At 40.7% G+C, this 25,396-nt stretch overlaps 1 protein-coding gene across 1 annotated transcript in view; it reads left to right on the top strand.

Moving 5' to 3' along the window:
- The first annotated feature begins 957 nt into the window (after window positions 1-957).
- Window positions 958-25,396, top strand: part of BUB1 (BUB1 mitotic checkpoint serine/threonine kinase) — a 35,486-nt gene continuing 11,047 nt past the window's right edge. The window contains 17 exon segments of the mRNA XM_014558331.2: window positions 958-1,091; window positions 4,644-4,703; window positions 4,785-4,923; window positions 5,764-5,928; window positions 5,930-5,961; window positions 7,607-7,650; window positions 8,309-8,409; window positions 10,048-10,100; window positions 10,198-10,382; window positions 16,605-16,756; window positions 18,326-18,585; window positions 20,394-20,452; window positions 21,751-21,879; window positions 21,979-22,089; window positions 22,823-22,922; window positions 23,873-23,954; window positions 24,576-24,750. Coding sequence (XP_014413817.1) covers window positions 1,066-1,091; window positions 4,644-4,703; window positions 4,785-4,923; window positions 5,764-5,928; window positions 5,930-5,961; window positions 7,607-7,650; window positions 8,309-8,409; window positions 10,048-10,100; window positions 10,198-10,382; window positions 16,605-16,756; window positions 18,326-18,585; window positions 20,394-20,452; window positions 21,751-21,879; window positions 21,979-22,089; window positions 22,823-22,922; window positions 23,873-23,954; window positions 24,576-24,750 — 1,873 coding nt within the window. The 5' untranslated portion in view covers window positions 958-1,065.

The following is a 25,396-nucleotide window of genomic DNA, read 5'->3' as shown; positions in this document are numbered from 1 at the left end:
GAAGATGGTGAAAGCTTTCTTGCCGCCGTTCTATACTCTAACCAAAGTCTTCTATTCTTTTCATCACCAGTTGGATATAGGAACAGCCCCCAGTCCCTTGAGCACTCATAAAGCCTTTCAGCTCAGTTAAATCAAGCCTAGAAGTCTCCAAGGATACCAACCCATCACTTTCGTCTGCCATGTATACTTTTACATAACTAACCCTAAAGTGACTACCAACGTGCCCTCATGTTGTTACTGCTAAGCCAAAACCCCATTTAGGTTTTTCCCTGGGCCTTTGATGAGTCACTCTCTAACTCTCTGCCACAGTATTTTAAGGTCTGGAACCAAAATTTCATGGGCTTCAGTCTCTAGGTTCTTTTACATCGGGGACGCTGAAGAGAAAACTGCGGGAAATGGGGAGATGTGCCATTCGGCAGGGTTCCATTTTCACCCCACCTGCCTATCTCCTAAGCCAGAGGCAGGTATTTCCCTCTGGGCTCTGAGACCTTAAGCAAGCCTCAACTCCGCAAACGGGATTATTTTTCTTCTTTGCATAAACCAGGCATGATGATTTCAGTTTATACACTTAAGTAAAGGGTCGAAGAGGCACGACTCCCTGGACCCAAGGGCCGAGGCACAGTTTCTTCCACCTCGGGAACCTCAAGTTAGTTATTTTTCTCCAACTATGCCTTCCCTGGGATGATGCCTTAATCATGTAATTATGTAAACCAGTTGCAGTTTGGACGGCTAAGGAAAAAACCCATTCCCTACGCCTGAACCAACCTAGGGCCCCCTCATCACGCAGCACCCCAAAACCCATCCCCTCCTTGGGTCGCGGCGAGCTTAAAGTTCAACAAGGGTGTGGGGAAGTGGGAGGAGCTGCCGGCGCGCGGGAGGGAGGCGGGGCTTGGTCTCCAGGCAACGGCCCCGGCAATTGGCCATCCCGTCTGCAGGCGGGGCCAATGGCCAGGCGCCTTGCAAACGCTCGTCGCGGCGACTGCGGCTGCGCGGGCGTTTCGAATCGGCGGCGGCTCCTCGCTCGCGGCTCAAGTAGGGGCTGCGGGTGGCTCGCGTCCTCTCGCCATGGATAACCCGGAAAATGTCTTTCAGTAAGTGTCAGCCTGTTGGGTGACGGGGGCCGGGGGCGTGATCCCCGGCTGCCGACCGCGAGGGGACTGGGGCACCTGGGTTCGGGCCTGGCGGTCTGCAGGTCCCCGGCGCGTTTCGCCCTAGTCCTGCCTCCCTTCGTCCCTCCCGCCCCTTTCCTTGGTCCTCGAGTTTGTCCGCCCCTACCCTGACCGTACCCCACATTCACCTCACCCCACTCTCACCTCACCCCACCCTCACCGCACCCCACCTTCACCTCGCCCCACCTTCACCCCCCCCCACCTTCACCCCACCCCAGCTGTGCTGTGGGCCCCCGTGCGTCGTGGGAAGGACCGCGCGCCTGTCCCGGGGGCTCCCCCCGAGACTCACGTCCTTCGGCCTAGCTGCGGCCCCAGAGCGGCAGTTTGAGGGGAATTTGGATGGTTCCTGAGGCCCTCAGTTCTCCTTTATTCTTTGTAAGGAATCCCCTCTGGGCAGATCGCCGCTGTGGAAGAAAACCGTCTAACCCAATCAAAAACTAAAACTTCTGTGTAGGTTTCGTGAGAACCTTTCAAAGCGACTTATTTTTAAAATTCTATGATAGGGAGAGAACGTAAAATTTCTCTAACCCGTAATCCCACGGTCAATTTTCTAAAGTCTTTGAATAATCTGCACTTTAAGGGGGAAAGAAAGCTATATTTATTGTCATTTATATCAACCTGCTAACAATTTTTAAAATTCTCACGCCTTTACTTTTTATGACCTCGGTGATTTATTTAGACTGTTTGAAAAGCATTCAAAACAGTTAATCATATGTGACAGGAAGTTAAAACTGGTTAGCTTTATCAGCACCAGGTTAATCTTACTCTCTTTGGGATCAAAAGACCCAGATTTTTAAGTGCCGTCAGAACAAAAATCTATTTGTCATAAGACTTTTTCTTTAGCCTGCAGGATTTAAGTTTTAGAGTCTCATTTCCCCCCATTTTAAGAGAGATATAAGGTATTTCTGACCTTACTTTGCCTTTCCAAAGGCTAATTTGCACTGAGCTGGGTGTTTTAGTATTAATTTACAGTGTGTTTATTAGTATATCTCACTAGGGAAATGTAGTTGATATCATAACATGAAATGTTTACTTTGGGCCTATTCTTATATATACTTCAGGAGAAAGAAAGTTATTTCATAACTTAAGAATTTTTAGGGGGAGGGTATAGTTCAGTGGTAAAGTGCTTAGCGTGCACAAGGTCCTGGTTCAATTCTCTGTACCTCCGTTTAAAAAAATAAACATAAATAAACTAAAATTACCTCCTCCTCACTAAAACATTTTTTTCAAAAAAGAGCTTTTATACTGCTTATAGCTTGTGGGGATTTATCTGCAGTTATGCATGAGGAGATCCAAAATTTAGGAATTCTTTTAGTTTTTAAAAGTAAGTAATATATTTGCATGGTTTAAAAAAAAGATTTAGAAAACTGTTCACTGAGATCTACACCTGACTGCCCTCCCACCCTCTCATATATAACCATTTTTCTAGTTTATATTTCAAGGGTTTCTTTTTGTAAATATAAGTATTTATATGAACATATCTATATATGTGTATGCACCTGTGTGTACAATTCCTATCTTAATCTCACGTAAAATGTAGCAGAACATATACACTGCTTTTTTTTTTTTTTTTTTTTTGCTTAACACTATCCTTGGAGATTTCACTTCTATCAATCCATAGATTCTTTCTCATTCCTTTTTACAGCTGCATGATATTCCATGTACCATAACTGGTCAAAAAAGTGCCCCACTGATGGATACTTGGGTTGTGGACAATCTCTTGCTATTACAAATAGTGCCACAGTGAAAATTCTTGTACACGTGACATTTTCTATACACACAGTTGAATCTGTCCTCTAGATTCCCAGCAGTGGCTTCACTAGCTCAAAAGTAAATCCATCTGTAATTCTGGGAGATGTTATTACCAGTTAGTTCCCTTGGCAGGAACTGAGTACATTCCCACCTGCAAGCGAGTGGTAAGAGTGCCTGATTCCCTGGCTTCCCCTGTACACTGTTGTCATATTTTTGCAATCTGGTGGGTAAGAAATTGTATCTCAGTGAGGTGAATTTCTCTTATGAGAGGAGTCGAGTATTTTTCTTTTGTTCATTTTTTCAATTGAGTTGTTTTGGTTTTTTTTTTCCCCCCAATTTCTAGAAGCTCTGTTTTGGTAATCCCAGTTTATCATTTCTCTTGACTGCTTGGTGTTTTTCTTGTTTTGTTTATTTGACATGGAGAAGCTTCTTGTTTATATATAGTGGACTTTATCTAGCTCTTCCTTTGTGGCTTCTGGATTTTGAGTCATAAGAAACATTGATTTCATTTATATCATAAGGTGATAGCTAGAAGAAAGTATGACTTTCAAACCTTTTTTCCCCTCCCCTGAAAAATCGTGTAACTTCTCAGATAGAGACCAAGAAGTCCTCCTTAGTTTGACTCACTCTCTCTCTGTCTCTTTCTATCTCACCCAACCCCATCAACAAGTCTGATGGTCTCTTTCTCCAGAACACTCAAATTCTACACTTGAGTTGTTCCCACCCTGGTCCACTCAGCGCCCTGGAACTCTGCAGAAGGTTCCTAACTGGTTTCCTGCTTCTGTTCTCATCCTCCACCCACTTCTTCACTCAGAGAGACAGAATGGACATTTTAAAATGCAGATTAGATCTTGTCACCCTCACCCTTCTCCTAGCTCAGCATAAACAGCTGCTTGGGTCTCTAACGCTGATCACATGTCAGCCCCTCAGAGAGGCAGGCTTTCCCGGACCACTCTACCTAAAAATAGTAAGTCTTGTCACACCCTTACCCCTTCTACCACTTGGGGTTTTTTTCCTATGTGCTTAATGTCATCTGATGATATTTGATAGGTTTCTTTTTATTTGTTTGTTTACCTCACTAGCACCTGGGTTCCCCTGGGAGAACGTTGCTTTGCTTGGTTTTATTTTTTAAGCGGTGGTTGGGTGTGAGGAAGTAGGGTTCCGGCAGAGTTCTCGGGGAGCTGTGGCACTGATCTATGAGCATTGCCATTGTGTGTCCTTCCTCAGGGACCTTGCGTTCCACTGAGCCCAGAAAGCAAACTGCACGTGGAAGCCCTGAGCGGTGGTACCGTGGACTGTGCACCCATTCACGAGCCCTCTTCCAGTCTTCCGGCCAGGCTCCCGAGCAGCGAGGGGAGGGGTCTGGGTCAGTGCCACGCCTGGGTCCCAGCATCAGGCGGAGAAGCAGCAAACTTCTGGATGCTGCCCCTCGTGGTGGTGGTGGTGGCGCTGGGGATCAGTGAGAGGAGAAGGAGATTCTCAGGGATAGACTGGGGGACCTTCTTTTAGCTGTTTCTTTACCGGACTGCCCCAGGGGCCTTGCTCTTTTCTGAAAAAAACACTGACTGCTTCTGAGTTTTCTGACCACTTCTGAGTGAATTTGAATTGATATTTATTGTTTTCATTTTAAGGTGTATAAATGATAAATATAAAATAAAGTATATCTTTTGCTTTGGGGAATGATTGCTAATAACCCCATATGCATATTTTTCTCTGTCCTAGAATGTTTGAAGCCCATATGCAGAGCTACAAGGGCGATGATCCACTTGGTGAATGGGAAAGGTTAGCATTTAGTTTATTTTTTGATTCTGTAAACAAACTATATGCTGCCCTGAAAATTAATATTATCCATGTTTTTTCTAGTTACATGCAGTGGGTAGAAGAGAATTTTCCTGAGAATAAAGAATATTTGACAACTTTATTAGAGCATCTAATGAAGGAATTTCTGGATAAGAAGAGATACCACAATGACCCAAGGTTCATCAATTATTGTTTAAAATTTGTAAGTATACTTTCAGATGTATAGTCACAGAGTCATGGCTCTAGTCATGTTGTATTTTTGCTTTTTGCCCCATTCTAGGCTGCCTTTTATTTTGATTATTTATGTTTCTTAGTCATAATTTTTTGAAGTTGTATGGCCAGAGACATGTATTTTACAACCTTTTGGCTTCTGTATTGTAGAATCAGTGATTTAACTTAAAAACCTCATTCTCTGTGTATCAAGTATGAAATGTGACAACACAAAGTAGAAACCATTAAATTAAAAGAAGATTGTTGGAAGAGAAGTGTATACAGGGAAGGGGAGATAAGCTGGCACTCCCAGATACTAAGAGGGTTCCCAGGAGTAAATTAAATTTATTGTAAATAATTGATACAATATTAACTCTCAGAAAGGAAATTTAGTACTAAAAGGAGAAGACTGCCTCAGATTAGGCTTTAAAGGTTGAGTCTCTTCAATCTTGAAATAAAAGCTTCGGGATACAAGTTCTAGTAATAAAATCACAAATGGAACAGATGGGGCAAACCTAGATTTTCTCACTGAATTACAAGATATGAGGATCAAAGGTGCCCTATGTAAAATGAGCAAATATAACTTTACATAATGCATTGCTGACCCTGCTATCTTGGGAAGTAGTGTCGGTAATTTGAGGGACAATGAATGTCAAGGAGAGGAATGAGCTTGACTTTGAGGCTTGCTGTTGTCGGACCATACAGGCCTTGCTCTCCCTCCCTGCTCAGTACATCTGAAGCCTCCAAGGGGACTGAGGGCTGGCTGATCCCAGGCCACACCGAGACTGGCAGCGCCTTTGTTCTTATGTTTGTTCGCTTTGGGTTTCCCCAGGCCGAGTGCAACAGTGACCTGCATCAGTTTTTTGAGTTTCTGTACAACCACGGCATCGGGACGCAGTCGGCTCCCCTGTACGTAGCCTGGGCTGGGCACCTGGAAGGCCGGGGGCAGTGGCAGCACGCCAGTGCTGTTTTCCGGAGAGGGATTCAAAACCAGGCCTGAACCCGGGGAGCTGCTGCAACAGCAATACAGGTAGTTTGGAAATGAAATAAACTCCTCGCAGTCTCCTATCTGCAAACGTAATGTTTGTTCTTAAAAGGGTTTTATTGTTCTGTTTGTACAGGGATATCCTTCTCATGGGGGAAAATGTGGATGTATAGAAAAGTATAAAGAAAAACTGCCCAAAAAGATTACAGTTAACATTTTCATGCATCTCCTTCCAATACCTTTTCCTAGACCTGTGTATACCTTAGTGTCTGTGTATTTGAACGGTCAGCCATACTGTGTGTCTGTGATACACATTTATACTGCTCTTAAGAAATTATGCACTTTTGTACTACTGTCCCAGAGCTGTGTCATAATTTCATTGGTCCAATGCAGCATTTAAGTTGTTTCCAACAATTTGATTTTTATAAAGAACAACATAATGAATATCTTAATGAATAACATTGTTTTCACGATTTTCAACTTTTCAGTGATTAGGTACACCTCACGTTAGGGTACATTTACATATACCCTGATACGGAAAGCTGAAGAAGCAGAAGAAACCTGGCAGTTTGGGTTGGCATTTTTTTCTCTGCTTGTAATAGGATTGCAGTCATATCTAACGTACATATGCAAGCCTGTGTCAAGGTCTTTTCTCCCTCATAAAAGTATTTCCTATTTTTCTCTAGTTCCTTCTGATAGCTTCTCAGAATTGAAACTGTGGAGTTAAGGGTGTATGAAGAGTGTTCAGGCTTGTGGTGCCTGTAGCCAAATTACTGCTCAGGGGGTTGGGCTGTTTTTGCTGTTCCCTCCCCCGCAGCACAGAGCCAGCCTGTCCCTTGCTGGCACTTCATATACGCAGTTGTTTTCAGCTTTACTCCAGGGCTCATGCTCTTCCTTGTGCTGAAGGATTGAAAGCAAATCCAAGATAGCAAAATATTTTACCCCAAACACTTCCTTAAACACCTCAAAAGGTGGTTTCTTCCAAAACCTCACACCATTCTCATACCTAACAGAATGAACAATAATTCTTTAATCTAATTTTCAGTCATTCCTCATGTAATTTCTTTTTTAACCATTGGTTTGTTTGCATTAAGAGTCAAACACTTGACATTTTCTGCATTTGATTGTATGTGTCTTAGTCTCTCCATACTATACACTCTTGCTCCCATCACCCAAAAATGTCAGGCATATTGGTTGACAGGTTGATTGATGTGCAAAGATGCCGTGAAATGACATATTTAAGAAGTTCTTGCAGCAGGTACAGTAATGTATCTGCTTTTTAAAGTAGTTTTGTACTTTCACATCTTTCTTTAAAACATTATACTATCCATTATGTTCTAATATATGCAATGCATAAAAGAGAGAGTTCAAACACTCGATGTTGTTACATTTGATACTTGATACCCACAGAGAAGGAGGGTATATTTGTTATGTGAATTTAAGAAATTCTGACATACACTAGGCAAAAGAAGAATTTTTTCTAATGTAAGTATATTGGGTATGAAAATAATCCCAGAATTTTTTTTTTAATTTTGAAGCAACCCTAAAATTCACCTTTACATTCTTTACATTAACCTTAGTCTTTACCAGCTTATAGTAAGCTGTCTATCATGGTTAGTTTTCACTTTAATGTAAATATATATTAAACTAAGTTTTAATCTATAGTGATACCTTTACTGCTCTCTTTTAGGTTATTTCAGACCCGTCTCACCGAAACCCATGTGCCAACTCAAGGTAAAATGATGCTTTTTAAAATGTCCAAAGTGTTGGTAATTTAGCCTCTGATTTGTACTGCCTTTTTTTTTCCTTAAAAAAAAAATCCATCCAGTATTTATTGACTATATTGTCTTAGGTAATGGAAAGGCACCCTGCTAACAATGATGCCTAAGAAATCGCCCTGGACAGCAGGGGCTCTGTCTTAGCACTTTAAAAGAAAACCCACATGAAAAACGTGGTGATAACCTTGTATGTTTAGGACTTTTTTTTAAACAAAAATTGCACCAAATAGAAGACAACTTACTTCTTACTCTGGCGTACATCTGTTCTGAATTAAATCGAATGTGTTTAATACAACTTTTAAAGAAATGTGGTGATTTTTGTTTTTTAAGAAATAAAGATTACATTTCATCATTAAGCACTGACTGTTCTATCCTATTGTTTAAAATAGCTAGAGTTTACATTTCTTTCAGGGACTTCCTTGGGCATTTGGTTAGAAAATTGCCTCTATAATATTTCTCTTACTTATCAAGTGTTTCAGTTACATTTCTGAGGCAATGTAAATGAGTTTCTTTAAATGCTACTTTTTGAAAGATCACAAGCATGTATTTGTCATAATTTTATTGAATATGGTTTTACCCTTATTCCTCTTTATTTCATCCCTTTCCCCTCATAGCGAGAACCTCAGAATCTCTGCATGATGCTCAGGTTTTAAACCAAATGGTAACAACACAATCAAATCCAGGAAATAACTCAGCCTGCATTTCTAAGAATCAGGTAATAAAAATTGTTTGTAGTTCACGTGGAAACCAGGAATTGTATTGAACCGTCATCCCACTGCCTTCCACATCCTGGGCATCTCATTTCTTTGAACTTGCCTCCCAAGACTCTAACCTCCACGTCAGCCACCTGTGCCTGTGGCTCCTCTCTGGGCCTGTCATCATCCACCGCTGCTCACTTCAAATATTACATTTATAGTAACTCACTGACCATTGCTCCCTGCACCTGTCTGACCCAGGGACCCCCCACTACATGGCCACCTGTCTTCATCTCCACCCCAGCAGCCTCTCTCCTCCTTTGTTCTGCGGGCCTCCCTCTAACAGGCCCAGGCAGGATTCCCTACCTCAATTCACACACCCACCTGGAGGCTCCTGGGCCCCCCTTAAAACACTCAGATCTTGGGACTGTAATCTCAGCCAGGGCTCTGCTCTCCCCGGCAGTTATATTTCCAGTTTCCCAGGGCACTCTTTCTGTTTTATGTTCACTTGTGTTTCCCATTTTACTCTAATGCCAAATTATAATTCTTTTTACTCTCCTCAAACTTAGGACCTGACTACCTCTTCCTCAGGAGCTGAGGAATACTATCTCAGTGAGACCACAGAAGCTGTCAGCTGACATCCGTCAGCTTCTGCACCAGCCAGTAAATGTAGCTGCAGCCTTCCCTGCCATCACGGTGGGGAGAGGCGGCCTTCCACCCATGCTGGTCTTTTGTCCTTGAGACTTTTGCCCTGTGGAGAGCTCTTCCATCCCGATGGCTCATAAAAACGCTCTCTCCTTCCCTCTCCTTGTTTCCCAGCATCTTTCCTCTTCACAGTACCATTGCTTTTTCAAACAGCTAAGGACCTCCTTTAAGCAACATCCCACGGAGATGCCTCTGTTCTTCGTGCAAATGTGCAGGTTTTATCAATGATACACATTCCTAGAAGTAGAATATGAATTTCTAACTCTGACAGGCACTCAGACTGTTCCAGTTTACATCCTGCTCACATTTGCCTGTCCTGTGCTTCCTACTGCTCTGACTAATCTTCGAAACAGTGGAGATAGTCACATTCCCAGGACCTAGCTCAGGACATGACGTGTACAAGGTGTTCAGTAAATATCTGTTTCATGAATGAATGCTGGCATTGGGAACTCCTGAGGGTAGACCAGTACCAGAAAAGAAATGTAATGATTTTTCTTTTAATGTAGCTATTTGAAATATTAATCTCTTTATAGTTTGGCACTGGGGCTCAGCTCTTAGACTATGGATCAAAGGGAAATAAGTGCCCTTCTCTACCACCAAGTAGATATTTTTAATATCAATTTCTTTCTTTCTTTCTTTTTTATTGAAGTATAGTCAGATTACAGTGTTGTGTCAATTTCTGATGTATAGCACAATGCTTCAGTCATACACGAATATTCATTTTCATATTCTTAAATCAAATTCTTATTGGACTCTTGAGTTGCAAAAGTTATCATAAGTGTAAAAATGCAAACCAAAGCCTCAGATATTAATTCTAATTTAAAAGAGCATATATGACTCTATTTGGTGATTAACAAGCCCCTCAAGTGTTTTCATATTGTTTTGTGAAGTAATTTGGATGACAGTTACTTTTCAGATAAGTAAATGCTTATGTTTCTTTTCTGTCTTTTTAGGGTTCAGAACTTTCTGGAGTAATATCTTCAGCTTGTGATAAAGAGTCAAATAAGCAAGTATAATCAGTGCATTAAGCTATGACTTAGTTTCCTTCAAGACCTGCTTCATTCAGTACAGTGTTGGAAATAATGTATTCTTCCCCATTTTAGGGAGCAAAGGGTGATCGTGATTTCTAAGTCAGGATACTCCACACACCCGTCTTTGGCAGCCGCAGCTGACGTTCAGCAGGTTGTCATGTATTGCAAGGAGAAGCTTATTCGTGGAGAATCAGAATTTTCCTTTGAAGAACTGAGAGCACAGAAATACAATCAGCGGAGAAAGCACGAACAGTGGGGTACCTGCCGTCTTACAATTTGAGATACCTTATGCCACTTAATCTTCATCTCTGAGTAATTACATTTTTAGCAGATAATTGGCTATACTGAAAGAATCTACAAAAAAAAAAAAAAAGAGTTTAGCTCATCCTGTCAGAAGCCTAGAAATCTTGTTAAACTATACTAGTGTAGCAACTATGTTTGTCCAAGGGCTAAATTGGTATCTTGACAGCAAAGCTGAGAGTTGAAACAACACTAAAGTATGTATCCACGCCAGTGTTCCTTAGCTTTTGTGAAAGAGATATTTTAAAACTTTTCAGTATTATCATATGGATTTGAACTTCTCTATGTAGCAATTCTAAACCTCTGAGTCAGTTGTTTGTACCGTGAAAGGATTAGGTTGGGAACTAGTGTTGAGAAGAGATTTTTCAAGATCTGCAACTACGATACGTAAGACATTCAGGAGTCCTCTGCTCCAAGTGTGATATTATTCATGGCTGTCCTGTGCAGTGGGTCAGGGTTCTCAGGGAAACAACATTAACACAGATATTGGCACTTGCCTTTGCTGTAGCAACATGAACCTTAGAGGAAAACAAACCTCTGTTCCACTCAGGGCTTCTGCACCGTCTGAGTATTTGTGCTGTAGGCCACTTTTGATTCATTCCTTATTTCTCATTTGGTTAACAACTAAGAGGACAGTCAGTTGACACTCACAGAGGACATTTTTGTGCCTTGAACAGATGGTAAAGTCTGAGCTGGATGGTTCTATTAGTATGTGATATGGTTATGTTAACTAATTATTGGAAGTGGGACTGAGATCAAGGTACTTAACGCACTGACCTTTCAGTGCACTTTACTCTTATTTCTTCTGAGAAAGCACCTAGAGGTTAATATCTTTTAAAAACAGTTCCATTTTTCAAATGATTTGCACAGTCATGATTGTTCTACAAGAAGTGTTTAGTATCAAATAAAAAAAGTTGGTAATACTGTGCTATTACCAAATATTTTTGTTGATCATGTAAATTTTTACAACTTACATGCCCTGAACTTAAAAGTAATAATTGCTGAGGGCAGGTAAAAATTATAATTGAAAAATAATTACACACTTCAATTTTAATAACCTAATATACATGGAAAAGACCTAGTGAAAACTTTACCATCTTAAAAATAACCTTTCACTCATTTCGCATGTATTCTTCTGATGACCTGAATTTTATTTTTTCTGATGACCTGAATTTTGTTTTTGACTTTTTTTTACTGATTTATAATCATTTTACAATGTTGTGTCAGATTCCCATGAAGAGCACAATTTTTCAGTTATACATGAACATATATATATATTCATTGTCACATTTTTTCCTCTGTGAGCTACTGTAAGATCTTATATATATTTCCCTGTGCTCTACAGTATAATCTTGTTTATCTATTCTACATTTTTGAAATCCCAGTCTATCTCTTCCCACCCCCCCGCCCCCTTGGCAACCACAAGTTTATATTCTATGTCTATGAGTCTATTTCTGTTTTGTATTTATGCTTTGTTTGTTTTTTTGTTTTTTTGTTTTAGATTCCACATATGAGCGATCTCATATGGTATTTTTCTTTCTCTTTCTGGCTTACTTCACTTAGAATGACATTCTCCAGGAGCATCCATGTTGCTGCAAATGGCGTTATGTTGTCAGTTTTTATGACTGAGTAGTATTCCATTGTATAAATATACCACATCTTCTTTATCCAGTCACCTGTTGATGGACATTTAGGCTGTTTCCATGTCTTGGCTATTGTAAATAGTGCTGCTATGAACATTGGGGTGCAGGTGTCATTTTGAAGTAGGGTTCCTTCTGGATATATGCCCAGGAGCGGGATTCCTGGGTCATATGGTAAGTCTATTCCTAGTCTTTTGAGGAATCTCCATACTGTTTTCCACAGTGGCTGCACCAAACTGCATTCCCACCAGCAGTGATGGAGGGTTCCCTTTTCTCCACAGCCTCTCCAGCATTTGTCGTTTGTGGATTTTTGAATGACGGCCATTCTGACTGGTGTGAGGTGATACCTCATTGTAGTTTTGATTTGCATTTCTCTGATAATTAGTGATATTGACCATTTTTGTATGTGCCTATTGATCATTTTTATGTCTTCCTTGGAGAATTGCTTGTTTAGGTCTTCTGCCCATTTTTGGATTGGGTTGTTAATTTTTTTCTTATTAAGTTGTATGAGCTATTTATATGTTCTGGAGATCAAGCCTTTGTTGGTTTCATTTGCAAAAATTTTCTCCCATTCCGTAGGTTGTCTGTTTTCCTTATGGTTTCCTTTGCTGTGCAGAAGCTTGTAAGTTTCATTAGGTCCCATTTGTTTATTCTTGCTTTTATTTCTATTGCTTGAGTAGACTGTTCTAGGAGAACATTTTTGAAATGTATGTCAGATAATGTTTTGCCTATATTTTCCTCTAGGAGGTTTATTGTATCTTGTCTTATGTTTAGGTCTTTGATCCATTTTGAGTTGATTTTTGTATATGGTGTAAGGGAGTGTTCTAGCTTCTTTGCTTTACATGCTGCTGTCCAGTTTTCCCAACACCATTTGCTGAAGAGACTGTCTTTATTCCATTGTATATTCTTGCCTCCTTTGTCGAAGATTAGTTGACCAAAAGTTTGTGGGTTCATTTCTGAGCTCTCTATTCTGTTCCCTTGGTCTATATGTCTGTTTTTGTACCAATACCATGCTGTCTTTATTACTGTAGTATTGTCTGAAGTTTGGGAGAGTTATTCCTCCAGCTTCTTTCTTTCTCTTCAGTAATGCTTTGGCAATTCTAGGTCTTCGATGGTTCCATATAAATTTTATTATGATTTGTTCTAGTTCTGTGAAATGTGTCCTGGGTAATTTGATAGGGATTGCATTAAATCTATAGATTGCCTTGGGCAGTGTGACCATTTTAACAATATTGATTCTTCCAGTCCAAGAGCATGGGATATCTTTCCATTTTTTAAAGTCTTCTTTAATATACTTCATCAATGGTTTCTAATTTTCTGTGTATAATTCTTTCACCTCCTTGGTTAGATTTATTCCTAGATATTTTATTACTTTGGGTGCTATTTTAAAGGGGATTGTTTCTTTACTTTCTTTTTCTGTTGATTCATTGTTAGTGTAAAGAAATGCAACTGATTTTTGAACGTTAATCTTGTAACCTGCTACCTTGCTGAATTCTTCGATCAGCTCTAGTAGTTTTTGTGTGGACCTTTTAGGGTTTTCTATATGTGGTAACATATTGTCGACATATAGTGACACTTTTACCTCTTCTTTTCCAATTTGGATCCCTTTTATTTCTCTCTCTTGCCTGATTGCTGTGGCTAGGACTTCCAAGACTATGTTGAATAGGAGTGGTGATAGTGGGCATCCTTGTCTTGTCCCAGATTTTAGTGGGAAGCTTTTTGAGTTTTTCACCATTGAGTACTATGCTGGCTGTAGGTTTGTCATATATAGCTTTTATTATGTTGAGATATGTTCCCTCTATACCCACTTTGGCGAGAGTTTTTATCATAAATGGGTGTTGAATTTTATCAGATGCTTTTTCTACATCTATTGAGATGATCATGTAGTTTTTGTCCTTTCTCTTGTTGATATGATGTATTACATTGATTGATTTGCGTATGTTGAACCACCCTTGTGTCCCTGGGATGAACCCCACTTTGTCATGATGTATAATCTTTTTTATGTGTTGTTGGATTCTATTTGCTAATATTTTGGTGAGGATTTTGGCATCTATGTTCATCAGTGATATTGGCCTATAATTCTCTTTTTTGGCAATGTCTGCCTGGTTTTGGTATCAGGGTGATGGTGGCTTCATAGAATGAGTTTGGGAGTATTCCCTCCTTTTCAATCTTCTGGAAGAGTTTGAGAAGGACTGGTATGAGTTCTTCTTTGTATGTTTGGTAGAATTCCCCAGTGAAGCCGTCCGGTCCTGGACTTTTATTTGTAGGGAGGTTTTTTATTGCTATTTCGATTTCATTTCTAGTGACCGGTTTGCTCAAGTGGTCAGTTTCTTCTTGATTCAGTCGTGGTGGACTGTATGTTTCCAGAAACTTGTCCATCTCCTCTAGGTTATCCAGTTTGGTTCCATATAGTTTTTCATAATATTCTCGTATGATAGTCTGTATTTCTATTTTATTTGTTGTACTTTCTCCATTTTTCTTTCTTATTTTGCTAATTTGTGCTCTCTCTTTTTTCTTCTTTGTGAGTTTGGCCAGAGGTTTGTCGATTTTATTTACTTTTTCAAAAAACCAGCTTTTGGTTTGATTGATTTTTTTTTTCTATGGTTTTTTTAATCTCTATTTTATTTATTTCCTCCCTGATCTTTATAATTTCCTTCCTTCTGCTGCCTTCTGGGGTTCTTTGTTCTTGTTCTAGTTCTTTCAGCTGGTGGGTTAAATTGTTTATTTGAGATTGTTCTTCTTTTTTGAGGAAGGCCTGTATCACTGTAAACTTCCCTCATAGCACTGCCTTTGCTGTGTCCCATAAATTTTGTGTGGTTGTGCTTTCATTTTCGCTTGTCTCAAGGTATTTTTAAATTTCAGCTTTGATTTCCTCATTGACCCATTGGTTTTTTAATAGCATATTGTTTAATCTCCATACTTTCCTTTTTTTCTTCTTTGTTTCTCTGTTGTTGATTTCTAGTTTCATGGCATTGTGGTCAGTAAAGATGCTTGAGATAATTTCTATATTCTTAAAATTGTTGAGGTTTCTTTTGTGCCCAAGTACATGATCAATCCTAGAAAATGTTCCATATGCACTTGAAAAGAATGTGTATCCTATTTTGGGGGGGTGTGATGCTCTGAAAATATCCACCAAGTCTGATTTTTCTATTGTATTAATAATTTCTCTGTTGCTTTATTTATTTTCTGTCTGAAAGATCTGTCTAGTGATGTTAATGTGGTGTTAAAATCTCCAACTATGATTGTATTCCCATCAATATCCCCCTTTATCTCTGTTAGTAATTGTTTTATGTATTTAGGTGCTCCTATATTGGGTGCATATATATTAACGAGTATAATATCCTCATCTTGTGTTATTCCTTTAATCATTATAAAATGTCCTTCTTTATCTTTCTTTATGGCCTTTTAAAGTTTTAAAGTCTATTTTGTCTGAAATCAGTACTGCTACACCTGCTTTTTTGGCTTTTCCATTTGCATGGAATATCCTTTCCATCCTTTCACTCTCAATCTATACGTGTCCTTCTCCCTAAAGTGGGTCTCTTGTATGCAGCATATTGAAGGTTCTTGCTTTATTATCCAGTCTGCCACTCTGTGTCTTTTGACTGGAACATTTAGTCCATTAACGTTTACAGTAATTAATGATAGATGTGTGTTTATTGCCATTTTGTACTTATCTTTGCAGTTGATTTGGTATTTCCTCTTTGTTCCTTTCTTCTTCCTTTTGTGGTTTGGTAATTTTCCTTTGTATTATCATGGATTTTATTTAGTTTTTGTGACTCCCTTGTAAGTTTTTGGCTTGTGGTTACCCTTTTTTGTAAGTCTATTAGCCCATTACTATAACTATTTTTATTGAATTGATAGTAACATGATCTCAAATCCATCCTACTGAGAACAAAAAATTTAAAAAAGAAAGAAAAAATTCTATATTTTCCTGCCTCCCTCTCCCACTCTCAATGATTTAGATATCTTCTTTTACAATTTTGTGTTTATTTTATTCGTAATTTATGAGTTATCACCTTTCCAGTTGTGAGTTTCTCATTTCTGTAGCATCTGGCTGCTTTTCTGTTTAGAGTAGACCTTTCAATATTTCATTTAGCATAGGTTTAGTGTTGCTAAACTCTTATAGTTTTTGCTTGTCTGTAAAAACCTTTATGTCTCCTTCTATCCTAAAGGATAACCTTGCTGGATAAAGTATCCTAGGCTGCATCTTCTTTTCATTCAGGACTTTGAATATATCTTGCCACTCCCTTCTGGCCTGTAGTGTTTGTGTAGAGAAATCAGCTGAGAGCCTTATGGGGGTTCCCTTGTAACTCACTCTTTGCTTTTCTCTTGCTGCCTTTAGGATCATTTCTTTATCCTTGACTCTGGCCGTCTTGATTGTGATATGTCTTGATGTGGGTCTATTTGGGTTCTTCATGTTTGGAACCCTCTGAGCTTCCTGTACTTGGATATCTGATTCCTTCTTTAAGTTTGGGAAGTTTTCATCTGATGACCTGAATTTAAATTTCACATGCAAACCATATTTTGTTGTTCTTAAAGTAAACGAAGACAGGCATTATATGAGAAGGAAAGAAGCAAATGCTTTTGAAGAGGAACTATTAAAACAGAAAATGGATGAACTTCATAAGAAGTTGCACCAAGTGGTGGAGACGTCGCGGGAGAACCCACCCTCTTCCCAGGAGAGATCTGAGGTGTGTGTGCTCTTTGCTGACGCTTCCCGTGCCCAGCACAGTGATTTCTGTTTCCATTTCTGTGTGCTTCCTTCTGTGCCCTAATTTTAGAGTTTATTCTGTTGCTAATTTAGTTACTATCTTCCCCAATTTTTTAAACAATTTGACACAGAAAGATGTTCTGAATGTAGAATGAGAAAGGAAGTTACAGAACAGAATGTGTAGTATGTTTTTATATATGTTTGTGTACCTAAAATATTGTCATTCTGCCCCGCTAGAGTTTGCCATTTTATATTCATATTAATAGTGAATAACAAACAGTACCTGTTTCTTGTATGCACATGCTAACTTTAGCTATCCTAAAAATTTTCAACCATTTGATACTTTTTTTTTTAATACAGGTGAATTTGGACTTTTAAAACTACATTTGTTTCTGTTTGCCTTTTTTTACTTTAAATTGACTTTGATCGACTTTGTCCAGTTTTCAATCGTATTATTTCATTTTTTCTTATTTATTTGGATTTCCTTTGTTGTATAATTTGTTTTTTCCTGAGTAGTTCTAAGGAATTGTTAAAATAATGTGCTCACTTTTCTTTTGCTATATTTTCCTGCTACTTATCAGGTCAGTTATCCCCAAACGCTGAAGAAACTGGAAATATCCTTTCATTACGTTTGAATACATCAGATACGCTCTTGGTTTCACGTTTCTCAGCCACATGCTTCCCAGACCCTCTTGTCTTCCACCTCCAGGCTGGTCTCCAGGTGGCCGTCCTCCCTTTGTTCCTTTTCTGTGGTGTTTTATGCTGTTTGTATTCTGGTTCCCACGTCATTGTTTGTCCTCTGCTTCCTCATTTTGGTGGCATAGCATCCAAGAGCTTTTTTTTTAATCTTTATTTTTGTGGGGGGGGTTGGGTGGGGGAGCTGGTAATTAGTTTTCTGGGGGGTGGGTTTAATGGAACTCAGGGCCTCATGCGTGCTAAGCGTGCGCTCTACCACTGAGCTGTCCCTCCCCGACCAAGAGCTTGTTTTTAAAAGCAAATCTGAGGGGTTAATTTTTTGAGATCTCTTGTGTGTCTGGACATATGTTTATTCTGCCCCCACACTTGGTGATGATGTTCCAGGAGGGAAGTCATGCTCCCTCAGTCTCTTTGAAGGCACTGCTCCACTGTCTTTTGGCCTCTGTGTTGGCTTTGACCAAAACAAAGAGACAGCTATTTTAGAAGGGTGTTTTAATGGGAGGAACACCATTATGAGCATTTGATAACATTGATTTGTTGGTCTTTTCCCAAAATTAAGAGAAATATGATAGGTTTTAAATACTGGTGAATGGTCAGGGCTGGTATTTCAGTGGTTAGAAGTCTGAGCTGCCGGGTGAGTCTGTGGTTATGAAGCTACAAAAGCATCCCGCTCGCGGAGTGGCCTCCATTGTTGTTGACTGTTCAGTTCAGAACACCTGGAGGGGTGAGGGGCTGCCTCAGGGGGAAAGGAATCTACTGAAGACAGATGCCATTGTTCGGAAAGCTGTAATACCTAGTCAGTAGCAGTCTGGACCTCACAGCTTTGTTTTTGTTTGTTTGATTAACATGGAAGGTTAATCCCACCCGTCTGGGGCCACATGCAGGCTCCCAGCAGGAAGTGAGAGCACCGAGTCCTCCAGCCATCAATCAGCAGACCTCAAAGAGCACGGGAGAGAAACAGGGAGAGGTGCCTCCTGTTGTCCCTCTTGCGGCAAATGCTGTCACTGCTGCTTTGGTGTCCCCAGCCGTCAGCCAGATTGTAGCTCCCCCGGTTTCTCTGACAGCCCAGCCCATGACAGACTCCATGTTTACAGCGGCCGGCAAAGATGCCAGGTAAGCCCAGGTCATCCTCCAGACGATGTGATGTGAACGGTGTCTGACTGCTCCTTCACACGGTCCGCAGCATCCAGAGCAGTGTGTCAGCGATGGAGGAGTCCTGGGTCTTAAAATAACTTTGAGGTGGGCATGTAGTGGAAAAGCTAAGTTACCAAAACGTTAGCCCCAAATCTTTCAGCCTTACTTTTCCATGCTTCTTGTAGAGTATTTGTTTTGCTTCATACTTCTCTCTTGAATTAAAAATATTCAGTACCCTGAAACGCAACCGTTTTTTTGTGGCTGAAGAACATACAGCTGTTAAACTGAACTTGCCTTTGCTCACTGGTTTTGACTGAACATATATAGGGTTATTATACCCAGGTAGTTCCCTGACATGTGTTCTTCTCACGTTCCTTCTGTCTTCCCACGGGAGCAGTTGGGATTAATCTCCAGGACACAATATGCCAAAGTCTGTCTACACTGCTGTGGAGGTTTTTTCCTCCAATTTTGAGTGATTTTTCCTAGATTGCAGAAATTACAATTAATGTCACATCGCTTGTTTATAGTTTTATCTTCAGTCACTTTGGTGCTCTCTCTTTTTTAAATATGTAAGAATTTTATTGATCCATTAGGAAAATTAAACGCTACAATGTTACTCACATCCTCCCCTTGGGCAAAACCCCTTAGTACCGGGTATTGTCCTTAAGCACTGGTTCTCCCCGATGTCCAAGGTTAACTTTTATCAAAGATTTCTTCTGGAAACAAGGTTTAAAATCATCACACTTTTTCAGGCATATTAGGATAATACAGTCCTGTGTCCTGGGTCTCACCATGTTTGTAAAGAGAGGACTGAAGTGTGGGGGCTGTGACTTATCAGTTCTTCATGGTATATTTAAGCCCATAACACAGCAGCAGCAGCAGTGACAGGCCCCGTAGACATGATGCATGTCCAGCCGTCCCCGCAGAGAGGGACTAGTGAGGCGGTGGGAGCCAGAGGCAGCCGCCCCTTATAACACTGTGAAACTCTAACCTAGTGAACATTCAGGTCTCAGTCAGAAGCACTGCAGGTTGGCCCTGACCTTGGTGCGGGTCAGGGACTGAATGGACCCCCATGGCATGCTCAGTAGCCCAGACAGCTGACCACGGCAGAGAAAGGGATCCTTCTCTGATATCTCATATAAAACTCGTGTTTTTGTGACAGTTTGATAGGGATTTGTAAAATTGAAAGTGCTTGGCACTTTTTACATAACATCCTCACAAGGTCCATGAGGGGGAGCAGTGTTAAATAGACTGATGAAGTCCACTGTCACGACTGTCCTTAAAACAAACTGTGATATAAGTATCTTATGTACCATTTTCTTCTTTTTTGATAACTTAAAGTCTATAGAACAGTGCACCATGGCTGGCTGCCCATCACGTGGAGGCGGCCTGCGCCACTGAGGCACCAACACTTCCCCACGTGGTGGCCGGGGACCACCGCACGGGGCTCCCCAGCCCGCAGCTGCGTGTCAGCCCTTTAGCTGTGCAATAAATGGGATCATCTGAATCAGGGAAGCGGTTACCCTGCCCGACCACACATAGGAACAGTGATCATGGTGTTTAAAATGCAGGATCACTATGTCAAGCAAATGTTAATGCCTGGCCTTTATCAGTAAGAATTATTTTCCTCAAAAGGATATGAGAAACAAAATAAAACAGTCAACTCACCTATACTGTAGACCTAGTCTCTTCTATCTGTATTTGAACAATAGGCTCATAATAGCTGGCATTTTTTTTTACCATTCTTTCTTTGAGAGTTAGCATGTCTCAAGAATTTTCTCTTCCAGGTGTGTGAATAAAAATAATCATGAATTCAAGCCTCAGAGTGCAGCAGAGCTGAAAGAAGGTAACACTTAATTATAATACATTTGTCTCTGACCTGTTTGCCCACACTCATCCAGGTCGCTCAGAGGTCTGTTTAGAGGCTTGAGACCTTCGTGAGCCTGGTGTTAGCTTTCCTGTTCCCAGAATGCAGGGTTAGAGGAGCCCCAGGCCACTTCAAGTAAAGGTAGAAATCCACCCAGTAGTCACATCTTATTACTTAGAACCCTCTGGAAACTTGATTTATGAAAACTCTTCTAGTAAATTTCTCAGCAAATTAACCTAAAACAAGAGTCATCTTTAAGATGCTGTGAGGAAGGAAAAGTGATTGCAAGTTTAATTAGGAGTGTTATGCTTCTATCTGGTACTACTTTGTTAGAGGTATTTGCGTGAAACTAAGTTTTATAAATAAGACCCACAGCTTGGGCATTCACTCTGTGACCCCTCACCCCCCATGTGACTGTGACATCCTTTCCAGTGGCAGTTTAGTGAGAGCAGAGCTACTTGAAAAAGCAAGTGACACCTATTTTACCAAGACCTAACTGAGCACTTGCTAGATGCTGGGCACTGTCGTTTGTGGTGAGAGGTGCAGTCACGAACAGAAGGGGCAGAAGCCCCTGCCCACACGGCAGGGGAAGGATGTGTTGCTTTTGGGGAGGGAGGGGATTGAAATTTCAGAGCTGTCCAGGAAAGAGGCTCAGGAGGAGGGTGGTATTTGGGTAAAGGCCTGAGGGAGGAGGCTGCCCTTGCAGCCAGCTTGGAAAACCTGTTTCAGGCAGAGGGACCAGCAGGTGCAGAGTCCTTGGGCAGGGATATCTCTGATGTGTTGTAAGCACAGCAAAGCGGCCAGTGGCTGGTGAGTGGGAGCAGGGAGAGGAGGAGGAAGATGAGGTCTGAGCCAACAGGGCCCAGGCCGTACAGGACCTTGTTTGCCATTGTCTGGACTCCAGCTGACTGAGATGGAAACCCACTCTTAAAAACTGCAGTGTGACTATTAACTTGTATTTCCTGGGATGCAGTACAGCAGAGGGTACTGTCTATGACCAGGCTGCCAGTTTGGTACAATCCTAGTCCAAGCCGCTTAATCTCTTTGAGCTTTCGTTTCCTTTTCTGTAAAAGGCTAGCTCTTGCCTTACCTACCTCATGAGACTGTTATAAAGATGAAGATGGAAGGTGTGGAAGCACTGCAATAAGGGAGGTCCTTGGAAAGGGTTATCCACAATAATAAGATGTTTTAAGTAGAGTAAGTTTCTTAAGTTGTGTGCCTTCTAAGTTATTCTGATTTCTCTACTAATTTGCATTTTGTTCCCATTTCTTTAATAGGATGTGAAACACATAAGGTTGTTAACACAAGTTCTTTTCACACAACTCCAAACACATCACTGGGACTGGTTCAGGCCACACCATCCAAAGTGCAGCCGTCACCCACCGTGCACACCAAAGAAGCACTAGGTATGTAAAGCCTTTTGTCTGAATGTGTGGCCTCTGACAGTAAGGTAATGAAAGCTCTTTTGCAACCATGTTTACAGTTACTCTTTCTATTCTTTGAAGGTTTCATCATGAATATGTTTCAGGCTCCTACACTTCCTGACATTTCTGATGACAAAGATGAATGGCCATCTCTAGATCAAAATGAAGACGCATTTGAAGCCCAGTTTCAAAGTAATGACAGTCTGTTTAATAGCTGCTAAGGGGATTGCACTGTGGGTGGTTGCCCACAGAAATAGCAAAGATTTCAAGAAATGGCCCTCCCCTTGATGAGCTTGTCACATAGGGCAGAAAATTTGTGAAGTAAAAATATGTAACAGTGTTTGACAAGGAACTCACTGTGTGTCGTAGACTTGGTTTTTGTTTTTTGTTTTTTCTTTAAAAATAATAAATAGTAAGTGCTAAAGAAGGACAAAAGTCCCCATGGTGGGAGTGGCCGAGAGGGGCTGAGTCGTTGAGGTCTACGTGAGCCTTGCTCAGCAGAGGAAGGTTGGGGTGGAGTGTTGGAGGCCAGCAACCGTCCCCCCTATGTCTAGAGTCAGGGGTTTGTGTTGGAAGCCAGAGAGATCAGGACAAAGATAAATATAAAGGTAAGTGGTTAATTCCTCCTTGTAGGAAGACAAAGACACGGAGAGCTCTATTCAATGTCAGTGGCCATAGTGGTGTCTTAAAAGAATGGCAAACACCATGCTGTACGTGTGGCAGGAACTCGAGGCTTGAGTGCCACACCCTTGTGACACTGGTTAAGTCACTTCAGAATGCCTCGTTACCCAGTACTTCAGAAACTGACATCAGTTATTTCCTGTGAGCTTGTATTCCATTTTCTTATTTGTAGCTGAAGTTTAGCCTAAAGGATAACATTTTGTCCTAATACAATAATTAAATGCAGTGTTTTACTCTGTTGCAGAAAATGCAAGTTCTTCCGGGGCTTGGGGAGTCAACAAGATTATCTCTTCTTTGTCATCTGCTTTTCCTGTATTTGAAGATGGAAACAAAGAAAATTATGGGTAAGGAAATATCTAGTTGAATAACACTGGGGCAGTGCGTGTTGCCACGGTGACGGGTGGTGCCGAGGTCCCTCCAGGAGAAGGCGGGGAGGTGGTGAGAGAACAGGGCAGTCAGGTGGTCTGGGCTCCATTCCCTGCTCTGCCACTGGTGGGCCTCTTAACCACATGGCCAGGAGATTGTTGCTACGGCTCTTCTCCAGATCTGCAGTGCCAGTGGGAGTTCCAAGAAAGCAGTCTTCCTGGAACAAAAGCATGTGTTGGAAAAGGGAAGCAGGATGGTTGTAAATTATCAGAGAACTGAGGGATCCTACAGATTTTGAATTGTGTTAGACGTAAATGAATTCACCGATACAGGTATCCATACGCAGTCTGTGTACATTTGCAGGGTTGATGAAGTAGAAAAGGAAGTGGCTTATACTGGGTCATGCTGCAGAGAACATATGTTTTAAGCCTGAGGGACATTACATTAGAGAGGGTAGAGGGTACATCTATCAGGGTAGAGTAGGTTAGCTCCAGGAGTTTTCACTGTTAATAATTTAAACCATGGAAAGAGAGTGTCCACGTGGATAAAAGGTATCATGATGTGGAAGAGATTCATACTCCACAGCTAGACCAAGCACTGGGAACAAGGCATAAAATGTGTGGCATCCGTGCCATTCTGTTGGCCACACCCTAACTCTGTTTGTTCTTATAATTTATAACTTCAGTGTAATAGAATTTCAGTATTTTTCATCCTCGCTTAAGTAACTGTGGATCGACTTTTATGTACATAGTCAAGTTAATTCAACTTGGCACTCAGTTTTGCTACAATCGCTGTAAAAGTAAGGAATATGTATATAGATATTAACTAATTAAGTAAGTGGAGAATGTTTTTAGCACCCTAGCTAAAGTGGTAAAGTGTATTTCCTTAGCGTATTTTGCTATTTGTAATTTTGCACATCTTTCCTTAGATTACCACAGCCTAAAAACAAACCTGCAGGAGCCAGGACCTTCGGAGAACGTTCCATGAGCAGATTTCCTTCAAAACCAAATGTAAGTAAATCTCTGCTTCGTCCATGAAGTGGGTCATGCAACCCTTTTCTCTCCATTTTACCAAACAACTGTGCCAGTCAAATGAGATGGTGTATTTTAAAAACTGTGCTGAAAAATAGAATGTTACGTGAAGAGTGTGGTTTTTAGAACATTATTCTATAATTATTTGCGAATCTATTAGACACCATGCACTATGGTAGATAATAGAAACTGAAAAATGATTTTGATAGTATCCTGGAGGAACCATGCGGGTATATATATTATTTCAAGACCTTAGAAGTTTGATAAAGGCTGTAAGGGAACTCTGTACCATCTTTGTAATTACTCTGTAGATCTAGACTTCTCAAATTAAAAAAAAGAAAAAGTAAAAATTGGTAAACAAAACTTGACTCCTGCATGTGGTATAACTCCACAGAGTGTGTTAAAGATGAAATGTCCAAGTTCCAGGGGAAAAAATAGAACCACAATGTCCTTGGCTAGGTGTTAGCCAGGAGTTACATCTATTTCCTCTAAAGAATCAAAATTTCTCATTTTTTTTAATCTTAAAAAGTATTAATGTGTTAAATTTTGTGTATGAAACAGAGAGATTGCTGCTTTTTTCTGTTTCTTCTCTCGTTGTAGGAAGTGCCTCACACTGAAGAGCTTTTGGATGATTCAACCGTGTGGGGCGTCCGCTGCACCAGAGCCCTGGCCCCCAGTCCCAGGAGCCCGGGAGACTTCACGGCTGCCGCCCGGCTCGCGTCCACGCCCTTCCACAAACCTCCGGTGGATTCAGGGCACCCTCTAGAGGATAAAGGTGTGCATTACACTTAGTGCCCCATCTGCCGACTTCAGTTCTTTTACAGTTATAGTTTTCTTCTGGAAAATTCTAAATGAGAATTTTGAAAACCATAAAGAGGAAAGTTAAAATCCATTCATTGTATTATTACACACATGAGTTTTTTCTTTTGGCATTACTGTCTTCATAAAGTCTGTGTGCATTTTTAAAGTTTCGTAACTTAGATTATAGGTAGAACAGGAGGAAAACCTATAGAAGCATTTAAAAGAAGAGCTACAAAGACCAACCCACTTGTATGGGGTGAAGGTTTATTTAAGTTAAGGTACGTACATTGTTTTTTAGACACAATGCTATCGTACACTTAATACTACAGTGTACATACTACAGTCAACATAACTTCTTTATGTACTGGGAAACCAAAAAATTTGTGTGACTTGCTTTGTTGTGTTATCCGCTTGCCTGCAGTGGTCTGCAGTATCCCAGGTGGGCCTGTGCTGAGATCTGGGACCACTTTACCATTTGATAACGACTCATTTGTTAGCCAGACGCCATCACTCCTGGCACTTTTTGTTTGTTTGTTTAAATGGCAGTCGTTCCCTGAAGCAGCAGTGAAGGATTTCATCCCCTAGATGAAAGCTCATTTTAGTGTGAGGTCTGAGCCTGT

This window comes from Camelus ferus, chromosome 28 (assembly GCF_009834535.1).
Source record: "Camelus ferus isolate YT-003-E chromosome 28, BCGSAC_Cfer_1.0, whole genome shotgun sequence".
NCBI lineage: Eukaryota > Metazoa > Chordata > Mammalia > Artiodactyla > Camelidae > Camelus > Camelus ferus.
This window is presented reverse-complemented; position numbering and strand designations above follow the sequence as displayed.